The sequence below is a fragment of the Grus americana genome, chromosome 1 (genome assembly GCF_028858705.1).
Source record: "Grus americana isolate bGruAme1 chromosome 1, bGruAme1.mat, whole genome shotgun sequence".
Taxonomy (NCBI): Eukaryota; Metazoa; Chordata; class Aves; order Gruiformes; family Gruidae; genus Grus; species Grus americana.
In genome coordinates this window covers 207,553,813-207,573,278 of record NC_072852.1, presented here as the reverse complement: position 1 = coordinate 207,573,278, position 19,466 = coordinate 207,553,813, and the positions used below count along the sequence as shown (strand labels likewise).

The following is a 19,466-nucleotide window of genomic DNA, read 5'->3' as shown; positions in this document are numbered from 1 at the left end:
AATAAAAACACTCATTTGCAAGTTTCTGACAACACTATTACTCCTGAACCATGCACACAGCGACTGAACCTTGCAGCCACGTGGTTGTGGCTGAGGCACCAAGCGCTGCAATGGTTTATCAAGGAGGAAAAACCCCCACGGTTCCACAGAGCATTCCCCACTCAAGGATCCCCCACGCATTACATGGCAGTGCTCCAGAAGTGCTGAGACAAGACAGCCCAGAAAGCAAGGCTGCTAAGAACTTGGAGCTACCCCACCAAACCGTAACTCGGTTGACAGCAGGAAGAAACTAAAAATGAAGATTATTAACTAAGTTTCTAACTAGGTATTAAGAGGAAGTCCAGTTTGCCTCAGAAAGTATAGCTCTTTTCAGTTCATACAGCTTATCATACTCAGCGATTCCCCATCTTTGATAACACTGAGATTTCTGTAAGTTGTGTAAGTTACAAACCACTGTCACTACAAATACAGGTTATTTTGGAAAGCAATCTAAACGATTAGAAGTATTTATTGCAAACCAGCTTTTCTCTTCTACCCTTTACAAGACAGTCAGTAAAAGTAAATGCACATGAACAGAAAAACATTCATGAAACACAAACTGATTTAATTAAAAGGAAAACATACTGCAGAAATAAAAACTCCAGATACATAGCAATTACTAATTATGAAGCTGTTGATGATCTTGGAAAAGCATTTGGGAATTCACAACCAAGTATTCAGCCTTGAATTCTGAGGGAGAGGGAGGGAACAACCATGACCTTCCAAGTCCTTCGGCACCACTGCACATAAAACTGTACTACTTGATATATTTTTCCATGAACTTTTTGTGAAATTCTGACCGCAGAGTATCATTCACGAATCTTTTGTCCTTTTTTGTTTCGTCTATCCCTTTGGCACAGTTCTTGAAGACAACATCATCATCCCATCTGAAAACAAAAGTTTTTAAGTTCAGTAAATTTGTATGAAAATTAGGTGCAATTTACAAAAGTATATAAAGGAAGTTGTGCCCTGCTATTTAAATGTACTAAAACCAGCTAGTCATTAGGATTAGATTTTAGTCTTCAAGAAATAAAAAAAGATCTCTCTTTTTAATCCAAGCCATCTTCTACATGCTCCTGAGTCAGAACCAAGACGAGAATCCGCAGATTAAAGGTTATTTTGTCTTTACAGAAAATAATGACCATTTGAACAGAGCAGAAAAAACCCTTTAATCTAACAGCCCTAATTTTGATAAACACAACATTAATTGGAGTATGTGCAAACAAGAATTGTATTCAGAAAAAGGATGTTATTTATTAATTCTAGTTATACTAAAAAACCTCAAAGAAGCAAAACCCCGAAACCAGCTAGGTCTTAGAGGGGAGTATAACATCAAATTTCTTGAGAAACTTTGGTCCTGTTACTTTTTGTATCATTATGAACAGCATCAGACAAACACAATTCTGAATCTTTCTCTCTTTTTTAAACAAAAAGTAGCAAGATGATTTGTTCAGAGAAGTGCACAAGACAATCAATCACTACATGCATCAGTATCCCAATTCTACATTATACCGCTTGTATCCTGAGGAAGGAAATAAAAACCAATGGCAGTGATGACATTTTCAGTCATCAGTGTCGAGAGGGAGCAAGGGGATGGATATCACAGTACAGACTGCACAGTACCTCCTCTTCACTTTGAAGTTTGCTTGAGGCTGTGCTGGGCCGGTAAGGTTCAGCAGTGGGTTACCACTCAAAATGTTCTCCATTCGAATTCTTTCTTCTTCAGCCTTTTGCTCTTGCTCCTGAGAACCAGAAATGGATACATTACTTTTCTGGGCCATTTTTCTCATCTAGTTGGTAGAGATAAACATTATTTCGGTGCGAAAGCCCACACAGAGCTTTAATTCCTTCCTCAGACTTTTTACAGCATTTGACATGCGTATGAGTAAAATAAGAATAGAAGCAGAGATACTCTAAAGAGCTTAACATTGCTAATAAACTACCAATCTAGCAACACTCATATCTGCTCTATTTACCTCTGATGTTCCACCAAATATTCAGTTAGATTCTAGCTTTAGCATTTACATATTTATTACATTAAAAATTGTACACAGATTAAAAGAATTTTTTTAAATCCTCATGAGAGGAGAATACATCATACTATATTCATTAGGTGGAAGAAATCTTACAGCATGTTGAAACTTCTCTATCATCTTCAGCAATGTGTTTAGGTTTTACAACTACAACTTCCTCAGTTAAAAAGAATATTGAGAAATTTAAGATGAAACTGAGTGATAGATGTCATAAGACTATTTAATAGTTCCAAAATTAAGGAGCAGAAAAATTTTCTTCTCCTTGTACTGTCAAAAGCATGTAACTCAAGCCTAAGTGAAGCACTGCACTACAGGCAACACAAAGTAGATTTCACTGCCCACGCTTCCAAGCTGTATTAATATATTTAGTGACTTAAATGTTCACAGACTTCAAAATGAATACATAATATTCATTTTACATCAAGATATTATTCCACAACCTTTCAAATGCATTACAAGGAGTGCTCTTTGATGAAAGCACCAGAAGGAAAAAAAAAAAAATTTCTTTAATTTGGATGACTAACTAGGTCTCCCGCTCCCTGTATGCTGAAGTATGATCTGTAGACATTCTACTTAAAAAATGCACTGAAGTCTCATTAGCACTCCAGGAGACTCAAACCATGGCTTTTAAAAAAATCCCATAAACTAAAGACAAAGAGATCAGAAGGTTGGTTGGTTTCTTCCAAACTACATAAAATTCATGGCTGAGGGCTGCTATGGGATCCCAAAAGAGGAAATGTTTTTCTTAATGATAGCGTTTACAAGGTTTAAGTGCTAAACTTGAACACTGATGCTAGCCAGAGTTCTCTAGCTTCAAACATTTAATCAATACTAAGTGATGCATTACTAAAACTATCTACAATTTACAATGTTTTTCAGCTGGACTGATCAGGTATGTGGAATACTCCTATAAAACACCCCAACCCTCTTAAGAACAATACCAACTTAACATACATATGAATACCAGATGATGCAGGATCACTGGTAAATATTTTACCTTTCAAAATCTACTCAAGTTTTAGTTATGAAAAAACACCTTCCATTACATTGCTTCTCACGAATAAAATCTAGAACCAGCTGCAATTAATTGCCAGTGGGATGGAAAAAGCTCCCCAAAAGGGCATATTGCTTAAAAGCATGACACAGCCATGTAATGCCCTTATTAAAACACATATAGGCAAAAACTGCCCTTGCTGCTGTATCCATGGAGCTTTAACACAAACTGCAGCAGTTAAGTTATTAACACAAATAAACTAAAGTTTTGCATTTTCTAATGTAGCTCTAAATCAAACGTTTGCATTCCAACTTCAGTTGTTATCACCACCTCACTAAATAAGGAAACGTAGAGCAAAAATATTTGATATGGAACAGTAATTTCCCCCATATCAGAAATACAAATTATACATTTCTTTCCTCTGTGGATTACAGACAAGAAATGTATGCAGTTTCTTCTTCACAGTATGCCAACCTCTGATTTACCATCTTCTTTCCTCATAACACGGAGGAACCAACAACAGTGAAATCCAATTTACCTGCAGTCTGTGTTGTGTTCCCACTGGAAGTCAAGCAGCCCTGAGACTGCCATACAGCACATGCATGCAGAGCACCGATTTGAAACCAAGCAAAATCTACGACACTGGTACAAGTGAAAAAAAATCAGTATTGATTTTCAGGTTCCTCCTGAGAGATGATCAGATACTGCTTAAGCCCATTAGGCAAATTCACAACAGGATGCAAGCATGTGAAGCGTTCTCTCTGTTGTCCGAAATGAGGTGGGCTCTGCCTCATTAAATTTAATCTCTGACGTGCCATTAAAAGTGAGACTTTGAAAAAACAAGAGGTCTGGAGCAAAGCTTAAAAGCACATAAGATGCTACAAGCCAAAAATTCATACTGGACTATACTCAAAATAGAACTAAAAAAAGCATTGTAAGAAATTAATACTCCCCTGTTGACAAATGCTTCTGTAGCGAGAACTTCTTCCAAGTCCTATATGTGCAAACAGCCACAGCAGTTTTCCATTTTAGAGCTGAACTCCAGGGAAACTCTTCTCAAGGCGGCATGCAGAGCATGGCACAATCTCGCCCTCAGATTTCTAAGACGTTAACCTCGGCCGTGATCCAAAGTTACTGAATGTGCGCATCATGCACCACTTTATCTGGGGCACACATAACTAGCTTATGCTAGTTCTTTATTCCGCATGAAAATACAGCCACACACCACTAACTAATACAGAACTACAATGCACTGCAGACACGGTGTTTCTTTGATGGTCAGAAGTCCACTGGAGTCAGTCAGCACCTTCTGGGGGAAATTACAGTTGTTCTTCCCTCCCTTCCCCCATTTCACATTTAATCTCTACAGTTCCTACAAAGCTGATGGTTCCAGCATTCTCCACCGTGCATGAAGAGGAGAGAAGTGAAAAGCACTCAAACAGTCATTTGAATTGTAAACATTCAGAATCACTAGAGGAAGATAAAGCTAATATTAAAAATCATTAAAAAATAAGCATACAGTACTCTAGTGTTCTTATTACACACAGATGCACATTTAATTTTTCCAGAATAAGATTTTAAAAAGCCATGTTAGGCATCACCCTAACTTTTACCTGTTTTACATAACCCATTTAATAGCCTTCAGCCTCAGTAAGTCTAACATAGTTCGCTTTCTGGTATCAAAGAAAGCATTATCAGACTCAAGTGATAAAATGTGGTGACAGAAAACAAAAAAAAAAATCAAAATTGAAATAACACTTTCAAGAAACGTTACACTAAAAGCAGTAATATAAGACTAAGAGTAGGATTTAGCTCCAGATTAAGACACCTACATCTCGACATGTGCTTGTAGGCATCTGAGCTCACATCTCAGCCGAGGTCTAGAGGATACAATAAAAAGTCCAGATGGTTCTTCTGGTCATACTAAGTTACACACACAGGAGACCAACCATGCTCCAGGCTCTACTGACTGCATCACCATTGCACCATCGTGGAAGCTGGGATACAGAACTTGCAGAGTGAACCCAACAACTTGGCATTTCAAGCTCAACTGAATTCTGTCTAAAACAGTAGTAACAAACTGCATAAGCTTACCTTTGTCATTAAAAATCAACAGATTAAGAGTCTGAAAGCAAACAGGGAACAGATCTGTTGAGTAAGGCATCGCCAGTTTTAGTCACTTTACAAAGAAAACCTGGTGCGCGTGGTAATTTATTTATGGAATTCAGTTGTTCAAAGCTGTTCTAGCTTGGATGACATTTCAACACATTTGCTACAAATTTTAGGAAGCAAGCTAATTCTGAAGTTTAGTCTTGAAGATTTTTTGTATTATTTAGTTTCACTAAAACCTCCCAAAGAAGGTATTCAAGACTAAAAAAAAAAAAAAAAAAAAAAAAAAAAAAAAAAGAGTAATTTACTAAATTTTGTATCTTAAGAGACATGACATGGAAGAAATACTAGGTGTACCTCACAGTGGTGTAAAGTTGACATGTACACTTAAGTGAAGCTATATATTTTGGCCAGAGCTGCAGAATCACTCATCTCCAGCCAGAAGAGGTTTTCATTATGTTTCAGAATTTTCCACATAAATCTTCCACTGCCCGCTCCTCCACTGAAAGCCGGGACGCTCCAGGCGATGGAGCATGGGTTGTATCAAATCAAACAGACCAGACATAACCTTCATAGCTGTCTGAGCTTCACACCTCTGAGGCACGATCAAGCACAGCTGTTCACAAAATGAGCAGCTCCGGTTGCTCCAAAGCCTACATCGCTCTTTTGTGTGGTGGAACAAAGGCTTATTAAGCTACAACACTATGGATACAACAAACCCACAACAGAAGAAAAGCCTAAGGGGGAAAATAATACATCTGTATTCACTCCACCCTTTCTAAAATAATGCCTCTTTCCTTGCCTTTCCGTTCAGCAAGAGGAGGTATACAACCCTTTTCCTAAGCCATTTTAGCAAAAAAACATGCTACAGATTATTCCATCACTACAGACAGCAGCGCTGTGCTTTTCAATGGCAGCATGTTACACCCACTATCCGCAGAGATGAATCAGACACCAACCATGTTGTAACCACCACGTTAGAGGCAGAGGCAACAGAACAGGAATATTATGGTGTGGGGAATAAGACTGGACTGGCAGAGGGAGTCCTGTACCACAAGGAAGCAAATGGAGACACTGCTATGTGAATCAGATCCCACAGCAAGCCTTCACTGTACAACTGAACTCACCATGTGACATCACAGCTGGGGGCGGGGGGGGGAGCAGACAGAACTATATTAACTTTAACTAAACAATTATTCCTTATCTTGCTGTAAGAATAACAGTCCCTTGACATATTTGTTTCTGACTGCAAAGGAAAGAAAAACATTGTTGTTACCATGGTTATTTTTTTAGTATAGTTCCTACCCTTAGCACAGAGCAAGATTACTTTTACAGAAAGTGCTGAAATTCCTGAAATGACTCCATTGTATTAAAGTAAGTTATCCTACTCAGTTTTTATTGATATTGAGTAGTTGAAAGAAAACCTGAAATACCCCCATTTCACTGAAGGCTGAAAAAAACCTGCCAAACCCAAACCCCAAAACACATAACCTTATTTAAAACCTAATTTTTGAATGACAAACTATGACAGCACTGCCTTTAGAAGCAGGGAGCAAAACTTAGTAACGCAGAGATCCACCCCCATTATTTGATCCTATGCAAATTACTAACTCTATGCAATACAGCAATTCAAATAACCAATTCAAACTTCAAAAAATAAGAGTACAGAGCAATCACAACTGCAGTGCCTATACACAGATTTCTTGTCATTTCGACCAGAAGAGAGCGGACATTATCGTTCGTTCTTGGCAAGGGTGAGTATTGCTAGCATGTCTCAAATATTTAATGAGGAAACACACTGCCATCTGCTTTTGCCTCTTTACTGAAATTCCTTCTTCATCACTGATTTGATATTCTAGTTTTAGTTAGACCCTTAAAATATAAGTGAAAAGGTTAATATCCATCAAGATTCATTTTCTAATGTTTTATTTGAAAGTCTGTGACACGGCTAAAACACAGGACAGAGCTACTTTGACCATTAGTAAAGTAATATATTCAGTGATAGAGGAACACTTGGTGAAATAAAACTGTTAAGAAAACAAACCAAAAACTTTCACTCTTTTCTCAGATCAGCATAAAGTGACTGGATGTTAAAATAGCTTTGCTGGAAACGCACACGTACATTCAGCTGCTCACTGGTTTGAGGTTTGTTTTTAATTATTTCAATTTACCTTTTAAGGAAGTGCTTGAAAACTGAAAATCAAGAGCATCGAAATGCTGAATTTGGAATATTGAAATGTTTCCATGAAACCTATCCGTGGATAGTTCACACTATCAGCAGACAGCAGACCTAGTGTTTGTACAGTTTTAGACAGACCCAGAATTATTCCGCAGAAATGGCTTTCAAAACTAAAATTCCCTGGTCAGCTTAGCGTTTACCAGAAACAACCTGAGAGATTAAAATTGTGGAGGGTGTGAGAAGAGTCAGGCGGACTCCCATGCTCTATCAGTTTTCTAAAACACTGATAGTATGTATTTAATGTTGCTACAGAATTCAAGGGAATTTAAGCATTTTGAGAAGTTAGCAAGCTTTGACAGGGATTGCTTATTTGGTTGACAAACTATTTGCTTCACAGATTACAGGGAAATATCAGTGTGAAGGAAGTTAGAACCTCTTAATACTAATATTTGTCAAAATTAGATTTAGAGGATTTCTATGGAAATTGGTATTACCACATAAGGGAAGTTAACAGAGAGCATGATGATCTGAAAAAAAGTAGATTTTCATCTGTTGTTTTTAACCGCTGTCTCACCAGAGATGCATTTTAAAAGGAGCAATCCTCCTTTCATGGGAACTTAAATACTGGACACCAAAGCAATGAGTGAAAACAGTTAACAAAAATACAGTTTACTTTAAAGGAAATCTCAGAAATAATTGGACTAGCATTTTAATAAATCAAAATAACCGAAGTATCAGGAAAAAAATTACATATGGCACAAATCTGGGATATATTACTGTATTTTACCTACTATTTATCCTGTTAAGACCCTGGCATATTCCAAGAAGATGCAGAGACACGTTAATCTGTCTGTATAACAACACAGAGATTTGAGAATAATGTGCAGAAGAGTGACCAGACATTCACTCTGCAGTTTCCCTTTGCCTTGCACTGGTTTACCCACGCTGCCTACTACGGACACCAGCATTTCAGCAGATAAACCATCCCTGTACGTAGATCAGGACTAACAGCAACTACAAAATTAAGAACTTACATGAGATGTTATCCTGAAGTCAGCTGGATGACTAATACAAGGATACCTACAAAATTAGGTTTAAATTATGGTTTGCAATACATAATAATATGAAATCCCACATATCTGAAGGGAAAAGGGATTTATATAAAATTGTTATAAAATGCTTTGCCAGTAATGCCTTATTTCAAAGCCATGGGAAACAAGGCATAATCTAAACAGACAGCACCCCTAAAGCCAACATACATAAGTAATATTTTCTAAGGAGATCCTTACTGCCAAAGACTCTTTCCCAGACTGTGCCCCACCTTGGTTTTCACTTTTTCCAATCAACGTAGTCTTAGTTTCCTACTCTCAAAAAACCCCAAGAAAATAAAATTCCAAGTACCTGTAGACCACCCACTATTTACTGAAGATGTTAACTTTTAAGAGAGCCTATCTGCCACCAACCAGTAAGAGAATGAACAGAGTAGGTAGTGAGCATGCAATAATGTGCACTGTTGCAAATAAATAACTAATTTTTAGGAAGAAAGAAACGTATTCATTTCAGATAAGTGTGCATGTATTCAGTATGCATGTAGCACTGGACATTATAAACTCTCCTTCTGGGGGAAGGAGAACATCCATGAAGGTAAAAACTAATACCAGTTAAGACACCGCAAAATAAAACAAGTTCTATACTCAATACTTCATAGCTTTTAGCACCCTCTAGTGACAAAATAAGAATTTCATAGAGATGATAACATTCCTGCTTTCTACACACAGGGAAGCATGCACTTGGTTGTGTTGCAATTTACTACCATTATTTTCCTAATGCAAGTTTGCTACACTGAAATGTGACAAGTTATGCTGCTTAATCCAGATACACAATTTCAACTATCAAGCAAGGTGAAAAATCCATACAGACCTAAGCTTTCATTTTAAGCACTGTGCAAGAACAGCTGAAGTAGAAGTCTTTCCTATACATTGCTACCCTTAATTTGTAGTTTAGTACATTTCACACAGGAACATATGGAAGTATTGTTGCCGGTGTTTTAAAGTAATTTTCACCGTGTTATTACTGCGGAATGCAATTTCATGGCTGTGTGATGTGCTTCAAACGCCTAGACAAAGAGATGAGAGACACTTTCAAACACTTTAATGTAAGACACTGCTCATGGGTCAGATGGACTATCAACATGGAGAATCAAGTATCAACAGTTTTCTCCAGCAAAACTTCTGCAGTGAAGCAGCATGATACAGCTTTCAGCCTTCCTAAGAACTTAACTCCAAAACTGCAGAGCTCACACTGGTTTTATAGGCCTTGTTGATTCTAAAGGTAAATTTCTGTATCGTCAGCCAAGTGTGGTCAAGCACTACATTGCTGCCCGCAGCATTTAAAACATTATTCTCTCCTGGCTGTTCCTAGTGTCTGCTAGATGCTATGTCCTGTTTACTGCTAGCTGACTCTACTGGAGAGCATTTGTGAAAAACATTAAACTTTAAGCATGTGTGTTAAGCTACAATAAGGTTGTTAGTAGTGCAGAGGAATCAAAACATTTAAGTTGTCACAGCAGCAAAGAACCCGATCAGCATTTAATACGTTTATTTAGCATGTTCTAAAAACATCTCAGATAACTTTATGCAAAGATGACAGAGCTGGTTTTTGGTTTCTTTCTTACACTAATGTAGAATCTACATATAACAACATACAAAACTGCTCAAACTGAACTATGCAACGTTTTTCAAAAGCACTAAAATGATTTAAGCCCTACTCAAAAAAAGAAAGAGCTGACTAAAAGCAGCAGAGGGAATGCTGCACGTGTGCACCACTTCTGTTACAGCACCAGAGGCAGAGCATTTCAGTAGTGCAGGTGAAATACCCGGACTCTAAACATTTGCAATGCAATGTTAAAGCTAGTACAGTTCATTCTAAATCCTGATCAGTTTGACAACACAGACTAGGGACTGTTTCTGGGAATAGAAGTCCATTCAGCAATCAGGAATTTGGCTAATGTGCTCCATCCCAACAAGCAACATTACACCAAAGAGGTGTGGGAGCCAACAACATAGGATTTGATCCTGCTCATGGGAAAATGATCTCTAACTACAGGGACTTCCTTCCCTTTTCAAGGGTAGAACACGGTGTTTCTGTCTGGAGAGAGAGAGAAAAATTATAGGGAGGTATGAAGGCTACATGTGAGAAGACTTTCCATGTTCTGAAAATACTAACTGACATGTTACTAATTCATTTTTGTGGAGACTTTTTTCAAATAAACTTGCCTGCTTATAATCACATGAACATAGTTCTAGTCTTATAGTTACAGCTGGTGCTGCTTGCCAAGGCAACACAACATCAATGCTGTGAAAGAGCAATCATTGTATAAAACTTGCAGCCATAAGCAAAAGCATCAACAAGTGCATATTTTTATTTCATAAATTAAAAAATCGTATTTCCTGTTTCATAAAAGCTAGTTAATAAATGAAATTGCATTGGATAACAGGTAGCTAATGCCACTATATGGTTTATATTTGTCTTCATAGAAGGACCTGCATATGAAAAGCAAGATATCTGGACTCTATGCCTCTATGAGGTGTTGAGAAAGTGAATAAAATGTTTTAGTGAGTAAAATGTTCAGTAGGTCTACTAAAGAAAAAAAATTCTTGGCAACAAATCCATCAGACTCCACTTGAGATGAGTTGAAGGGCACTTACCCTGTTTACCAGTTCTCACTTGTCTTAAATGCTTAAGGCACGCCAGTTTTAATAAACACCAGTTTGCAAAAAACAGATGCTCGTTAATAGGTGAGATTTTACCTTTCGAGCCTGTTCCTCAGCTCGTTCTTTCTTGATTTTTTCCAGTTCAGCCAGAAGAGCTGCAGTGTCATCGTCATCACTATCTTCCAAGTCCTCATCTTCATCATCTTCCTAATAGCAAATGGAAACAAACAGCAGCTCGTTCATTTCATTTATTAAAACCAGCTTTTAGTTCTAAAGGTTACTTCAGAGATATGTGTCTCATACAAAAAAAAGTAGTCCCCAGAATAGTCCTGATCTGCCCAGCTAAGGCTCAACATGCTGCTGGCTGATTTCTGAATTACTCGGGTGCTTGTAGCACCAGCAAATACAATACAAATTATTTATTTGCTCTTGTACAGTAAAGGGAAGACAAAAATATGTTTGTGATTTTTGGATGACTGTCATTAATTTTTTTATAATTTAAATGCTATGTAGCTGACAGATTCTAGAGAATGACTGTCCTCAATCACTTTCTAGTCATTGTAATGTAAGTCATTGTAGCAGTGTGCCTGAATAACTCGTCCAATATTGTCAGGACCAAATATAACAGGACTATAAACACCCTCAGCTTATTGTCAAGTCTTAGACCTAACTCATACATATCAGCATGAGGAGTGGCGCAAAGAGCAAGAATCCATTGCTCATGCAGACGGTCGGTGTACCTCAACAGCTCTACCTTTGGGGAATTCAGACTAACCCAGTAGTTGACAGTCTAAAAGGTCACCCATTCCCCACACTTCAAGTGGTATTTTCGGTTCCCTAGTTTTTGTGTGCTTTCCAAGAATACCATTACAGCACGGACCAGAATCCTCTGAACCGCTCTAGACTTCCACCACAGTAGAATAACTGTAAAAGGATTGTATGTCAGAACCTGTTTTAAATCTTTAGCAGACCTAAAATAAAAGTACATATTCTATTTACAGCAAATCCTGAAGGCAGGACAACGAAAGGAAAGAAGGTAGGAAAAAAAAAAAGATACATACATCAGTAAGCGGATCATCTGCATCAAGATTTGCTGCAGGAATCTGGTCTAGCCGAGGCTTCTTAGACACAGAAGATGATGTTGTGTGTTCTATGGCGTAAGATTTAAAGAAAAAAGGACTAAGTCACTTCATTTAACAGCATCTAATGTCAGAAAGCAAAAAAACTTCACAAACAATTTGTCTTGCATTAAAGTAAGAGATACAAGCTTATGCTTACTTTTTCCTTACTTCTCAATCTTAATGCCCATACTAATTCATCCCCTGTAGGTATCCTCAAGGGAAGCAATAACATCCCCAAACTTACAATTTGGCCTCCAAAAGTTTTTTGAAGTCATTGTTTCAAGAAGAAAGAACAGCAGAAAAAAAAGCTGTGAAAAAGTATCTTTATTCTATATATCTAGATGGAGGGCTCCCACTGAGGACCAAAGCATTACTGTTGGCTAGTTTGGTCCAAACCAAACCACATCTGCTTTCATCCGTGAATCTGGAAACCTCACAATACCCTCACACCTAAACCTAAAGTACCCGCATTCTGTCAAGCTTAATATTAAAAATCAGTATTTCTCAAAAAAAGCTTTGCTTTTCATTTTGATTATCACTTCCACCAAACCTGAACAGAACTGCATACTTTAAAAACAGATGTATTGTTACACCAGTGCCGTAACAATAGAAGATGAGTCATTCCCCTTCTCTTTCCTGCATCACTTGTCCAAGTACAAAAAACGCCCTTTATTAGCTGTACATACTTGTTGCCAATTCATTACAATCGTACCGTATCAGCTGGCCTGCATGACGGCCTACACTTTTCTGCTGGTTGGCCTAGATTTTTGCCTGCACGAAGCCAGCGGACGTTCCCTTGCAGGTAAACAGCTGCGAACTATCAGACCAATACCCTAAATTCTGCTCTCATGATATGCTGTCTGCAACCTGCAAACTTCCTACACCACCAAGTTTTATGCAAGAGCAATGCCACACAAAGGTATTAAAAAAAGAAAAAAGCTGGAGACGGACTGTTTTCAAGGGCATGTAGCGATAGGACAAGGGGTAATGGGTTTAAGCTGAAGGAGGGTAGATTTAGATTTTTAGGAAGAAACTCTTCACTGTGAGAGTGGTGAGGCACTGGAACAGGTTGCCCAGAGAAGCTGTGGATGCCCCCTCCCTGGAAGTGTTCAAGGCCAGGGTTGGATGGGGCTTTGGGTAACCTGGTCTAGCGGAGGGTGTCCCTGCCCATGGCAGGGGGGTTGGAACTAGATGATCTTTGAGGTTCCTTCCAACCCAAACCATTCCATGATTAAGATTTTTTGTTTCTTTGTTTTTACCTCTGGTTGGTCTGTCTCTATTCTTTTCTCTTGCCGCGACTCGTTCTCTCTCCTCCAGCTCCCTTCTGAAATCACGGTTACGCACCTCTTCAGGAGCATCCTGAGTGGTCTGTCTAAATATCAGGGGGAAAAAAAAGCTGAAGTTGACAGTCTGGAGCTGGGAGCAATTTTTTGAAGGAGGTCAGTAATTCCTGGAGGGAACAGGTAAGTATAAAGAACTGGGTACCACGTATATGTATGTTTCTTTATTCTCTCTTCATCAGCCCCCTTCTCTGTACACACTACACACACAGACATGCAATGCCACACACGCACTCCTTTCAGTGGCTATGTAGCTATGTCTAAATCTTCTGTTGTCCAGCAGTCCAAGCCTAGTGTCCTGGCAGACACCCACCAGCATTATGGTCAACTTTCCTCGCCATTTTATCATCCCAAGGTGCTGTTGCAAACACAGGCTCTAAGGCTTACAGATAAGACCAAGACTGTAACATAGTTTTTATAAACCTTTTCCCCTCCAAGAGACTTACCAGATAATTTCCCATGACCATTAAAAAAAAAAAAAAAGGTTGGGAAAACAGGCAAAACACTAGCTTTAGTGAAACATAAAAGAGGAAAAGCCATGTATTTACAATATATAATATACATTGGCCAAAAGCAACAGACTATTTATATTTGAGTCACACTAAGTTCCACCTAGAGCGTGCTGAATTTTCTGTGGAAATCTTGAAAAGAACTAATGAGTAACAACAAGCAGCAATTCCTTTCACCTTTCTGTGAACCCAGGGCTGGAAATAAGAGTGTCTGGAAGAAACCCAGACTCGAGCCATTATAAATACACTGTGTGCACAGCCTGTCTTTATGATGAAGTATTTCATTTGCTTTTGTAATTAAAAACTTGAACTTGGAATCCCTGATACAGCTGCAAAATCCCCCCAAACCCTGTGTCATTCAAGCAAACATTAGTCGGACTGAAGCACTAAACTTTTCCCTGCAATGATGCAGTCCTGGCAATTTAACAAAGACAACTTTGTATTACGTATTTGGGAGAAAGAACAGAAGACACTTAATGCCCCTTCCATCTCTCTCTCTCGCGCACATGGAGGGATTTGTTAAAACACACGTTGTATATTCCTGTACATATCTGTCCCCGCACACTTCTTTCAAAGCAACAGACTGTTGTTCCAAACCCTGTTTTCTTTAAAGAAATAAACCTCCAGCAATTTTCCCATTACAACAAAATGCATTTGACAGCACTTTTTGTGCTGTTGATTTTGGCATTCTCCAAAGTACTCCAACTCCCTTATCCATATGTATTCTTCAAAATCAAAGGGGCAGGAGGGAAGAGGTGAAAGGGTAAGCTCCCACACAAAAAAGTGGAAATATAAAACCTAATGGTAAGTTCACTGACAAGAGTAACATTAGTTAGATGAAAAAAAACCACAACCAAAGCATTTTTAGGCTGACACCTAGAATTTAAATGAAATCTATCTGTATCACATTGACTACAGATGTCATTTAATCTTTCGAAAGAGTAACAAAGATTTCTTATGCATTTCAAACAAAGGAAAATATTCCTAAGATCCCATTATCTTTCTCACTGATTAAAGCAATATCCTCTCCCAGGACCTGCATGAACCACCTGCAGTGTTTAACATCAGCTCTTCCAATATATCCTACTGCCTGAGTGCTATTCCATCATTTCCCTGCCTCCTCTTAATGCCCTTCCTCAGCGGTCCTTTGCCAAATACATGACATGGTTTTCCTGCTTTTAAGATGTGCTCATTTTCGTTCCTCTTATCCCATCTTGCTCTGCCAGTGACAGCACCCTCCCTGGCTCAGTTGGCTTCTCCTGTTCCAAATGACAATTTTCTTTTCCACTAACTGTCCAAAATGCTTGGTCTCCAAAGCTCACCTTCTTCTGACAATTCACTTCCATAAGCAGTAAGAAACAGCACTAAAATTAAACCCCTCCAATTACTTGCAATGCATGCAATCTCCTACGTCTGCCTTTGAGACTTTCAGCCCACTCAGCACCACTGCACAATCTCTGGTGTCTGCTCAGTGTCAAACACGTGAACAACTACTGTGAAAAATTTCAGACTACTGCTCATAACAACAAAATCATTACCAGCCCGTTTTGCCATAAGACCAAAACCCCCAATACTAACCTGTATTTGATTTTAGTATGAGAAGGAAGGTCTCTGCTGGAATACTGTTTGGATAGTTGACTTAAGTCTCCTTCACCTTTTCCTCTTCCTCCTCTTGCAGGTTCAAATGTTGGCCTTGCTGCTGTCGTCATTTTAACTACTACAGAATCAAGGATAAAAACCAGTTGTTACTACAACTTACAGTGAAAAGACATTCATCAGAAGCTACTTTGTTCCTGGAATTGTAGTGGCAATATCAAGTCCCACTACGCAACGCTTGCCACACGATCCTCAAAATTGAAGGAGCTTTTTATTGACAGAATCCATTCAGATTTTCAAAAGAAAGCCTATTCCAACACGTTTGAAAGATGATACACAGCCTCTAACAGGAATGTGAAGCTACATTTATAAAGTAAATAAAACTGGCCAGGATCTAGGCTCCTATCCTTAAGGCAAGTCATACAATCTTGTAACTAAACTCTTTCCCCTCCAGAAAAACAACATCCAAAAATGACTGCCTACTGGGAATGATCCCTCTGTTATTCCCCAAATCGTATCTAGGTACCATCACCAGAAACACTGGCTGACACAGACCATACCATGCCTAGGATGGTATTGATAATTAAATACTGATGAAGATCATGCAACTTGAACACTCCAGCCCTCATCATAGCCCTGTTCAGCTCTCTAGTACAGGCACAGCACCGTCATTAATACTGCAGCACAGTCCTTTGGGACTGACCCACGCAGAGCTCCAGCTGGCCAGCAAAAACTTCTGAAGGGCTAGGGTTAATGTTTCCCTGGTAGCACAAGGCCGACAGCTTCACCCTTATGTAAACAAAGTGCAATTAAAAAAACCTCAGATGAATGCAGGAGTTTTCACCAGCTCTCATTAGAAAATGCATACCACCAACATGTCCTAAAAATGAACTAGCTGATGTCCAAAATTGCTACAATCAATTCTTCTGTGGCAAAGGAGTGAAACAGACTCCAATCAGCCAGCCACACTGACACCCTGTCTGCATGCACTGTGCTCAGCGCTGCCAGAGGGGAGCAATCCTAAACCACCATGCCAAGAGTTTAAGATCGTCAACCAATGCCAAAAAACCCTGCACGATCAACCACTGCCACCTCAAACCTATTATCTGAAACTATGCTCCTTCCTGCTTCACCAAAACACATGCATCCATTAATCACAGACTGAAGATATATAAGACACAGGGGAGATACATCTGCAGAGATACATAAAGGCACCAGTCCTACCAAACAAAAGGTTGGATGTTAAAGGATGACAAGAAAACATTTTAAACCATATTAAAAAGTAGAGGAAAAAATATCGATACTGTTCCACATGCTTCTGTGATATCACAAATGACAGTTATCTGTTTATGCTCTGCTTGCATTATTTGTTATTGTTTCACTTTTACTGAGATCACAAAACACAACTTCAGTGTTAAAAATCATGAAATAGATTGGTTGCTCAAAGTAACATCCCATCAGGCAGAACACGGTTACTGCCACTGAACTACTACTCAGAAAACAAAATTAACAAACACCTTTAAAAATAAGTGAGATAGTAACTAGCCTTAGCTTGATGCTTTTCAATGACACTGTGCAAGTCAGCTGGAGCTCAGCAAGGCATTTTAGCTCTGTCTTGGCACAGACTCTACCAGACTCATGATCCAAGAAACCCACATGCTCTCAGAACTTATCTGTACTAATTCTATTTAACAGGGGGCTCAACTGATTCAGGTGACGATCCAGATCCAACATGGCTGCATAGTTTCATGAAGCATTAACAAATCCCCTGGAAACAGTCCCTGCTTCTCTTAAGTCAGTTTGCATTCAGCTTGGCTTCAAAGGACTCAAACTCAATCTGAAGCTGCTCAGGGACCCTCACACTGACCTCCCAGGTTTCAGAAATACAGCCCCGGAGAAGCCTCTTTAGCACTACACGAAGACAGAATCGGCCACACCGGGGATATTAAACAAGAGAAAGCGACTGGGCTCGGCCTGGAGCTGAGCTGTCCTAGCCACGCAGCGCAGCGCTCCACTACCGCCGGCCCCTTCCGACCGCCTTCACCGGGGAGCCCGAACCCGAGCACCGGGCCCGGCCGCAGCCCGCCCCGGCACTGCCCCCGCGGAAACCCCGGCCCGTGGCACCGAGCCGCTCCCGCCGCCACCCAGCGGGCTCCGCCACGCCGCCTGGTCCCTGGAGCTCCGCCGTGAGGCCTGCCCGCCGCCTCCTCACCCCCAACCCGACCACTCTCCGCTGTTCTCCCCAGAGACACTCCCGCCCCAGCTGCCCCCCAGGGCCCCCTTCATGCCCGGCCCCAGCTGCCCCCCAGGGCCCCCTTCATGCCCGGCCCCATCTCCTCCCCAGTTTCCAGCACCTCCTGCCCCAGGGCCGCCTTTTTCCCCCTCAGCGACCCCACCACAGCCCTCCCAAGCGCAGCTCCACCGCAGCCAGGCCCGCCGGCCGCCTCCCCGAGAACTTACACCTCAGCCTCCTCCCACCCTGCGCAACCAGGCCCTACGCCACCACCATAATTCCGCCAAGCGCCCACAAGGCACCGCGCGGGAACCATAGACACCACGGGGCGGAAGCTGCTGCCGAGGGAGGACTTATCATAGTGAGGGCTGGCGGGACTATCACGTGAGGGAGACCAGCGTGTCCGCCATGATGGCTATCGAGGCGGAAGTGGGCGCTGTGTCTGTGTAGCAATGGCGGCATCCTCCTAGTTTCCTTCTCCTCTTTCTCTTCCTCCTCCTCAGACCAGGTCGGGCGAGCCCAGCCTGGAACAGGGAGCTTGGGGCATTCGTCCTGCGGGCTCAGGGTTGCTCTGGAAGACAGCCTTGCTCTGAGGTGCTACCAGGCCGTGGCCCTGCACTGGTCCTGCCTGGGCAAGGCCTCCCCTCGGCGGCCTGCAGGCTGCAGGGCTCTCGCCGGTGCAGTGGGGACCGGGCAGGCCCTGGGGGAAGGCCAGGGGACAGGCAGGTGGAGGGTGAGTGTCTGAGGGCATACTGCAGCCGTAACTAACCTGCTGGTGTGAGCCACTGTCAGGTCTTCTCACAGATTTGCTCATGAATAGACTTGCAAGTTGCATATCTTAGAGGAGTCTGCCCAGAGGCTGCTTGCTTGGTGTAGGAGGCTTGGAAAAGCATTATCTATTAGTTATGTGAAACAGCACTTCATGGCGTCAAAGTGCCTGGGCTGGGTGTCAGCGTGAGGAGGGATGAGGGAATGGCCGTGGAAGAGGGAAGGGGTTAAGGAAACAGGGTGGGATCCTTGCAGGGATGATGGGGAAAGATAAAACAATGGCAGAGGGAATATCTCCGTCATTCTCTTTGCTCAGAGGTGTATATTATCAGCTGAAGCCCGACAGCAAGTTGTATGTGTCCCCCACCCCCTTACAAAGAACTCCTTTACATGATGTATGTTCGTTGCTGTTTCTGTAAAGAAGCCAAAGCATGAATGAGCATCACTTGGGGATTAAAGACTCCCTCTTAAAATGCAGTTTCTTTCTTGTGTTTTATGTTGCTTTTAGATGCATCTTATTATCAAACTTTGCGAATCTATATGAGGTCATATGAAGTAAAAGGCTCTTTGATGTATCTGCAACACGGAAACGTTTTCATGAGCACTCTTCACCCAACGTGCAATTTAGAAGAGAGCCCACAAGAGGTCCCCAAAGATACTGCTATCGAGGGAGCTACAGCAGCGACGTGAGTTACACCCCGTGGGTCAGGGAGCCAGCAGAGAGCGCGCTGGGAAGAAGTGGGCCTTGGTATATGAAGAAACCAGTTATTTTAAGCAACTTGTCATAAATGTTAAGCTTTACTCAGAAGTCAGGTAAATAGTAACAGTAATT

General features: G+C 40.8%; 1 protein-coding gene across 1 annotated transcript; it reads right to left on the bottom strand.

Annotated features, from left to right (window-relative positions):
- Positions 1–583: 583 nt before the first annotated feature.
- CWC15 (CWC15 spliceosome associated protein homolog) lies at positions 584–18,222 on the bottom strand. The gene is made up of 7 exons (XM_054848745.1): positions 18,094–18,222; positions 15,616–15,754; positions 13,448–13,560; positions 12,129–12,217; positions 11,164–11,274; positions 1,663–1,781; positions 584–926 (listed from the first exon to the last, which is right to left on the bottom strand). Exons 2-7 carry the CDS (start codon positions 15,744–15,746, stop codon positions 797–799), a joined length of 693 nt encoding a protein of 230 aa, XP_054704720.1. The 5' UTR covers positions 15,747–15,754; positions 18,094–18,222; the 3' UTR covers positions 584–796.
- Between the last annotated feature and the right edge of the window lie 1,244 nt (positions 18,223–19,466).

Bases quoted from the DNA above. Each gene is read 5' to 3' on its own strand.
- CWC15 (XM_054848745.1), bottom strand. From the start codon at position 15,746: ATGACGACAGCAGCAAGGCCAACATTTGAACCTGCAAGAGGAGGAAGA. The intron at 12,218-13,447 runs GTAAAAACAAAG...CTTACGCCATAG, and splicing joins TAGAGACAGACCAACCAGAG to AACACACAACATCATCTTCT. The intron at 11,275-12,128 runs GTATGTATCTTT...ATTTGCTATTAG, and splicing joins CAGATGATCCGCTTACTGAT to GAAGATGATGAAGATGAGGA.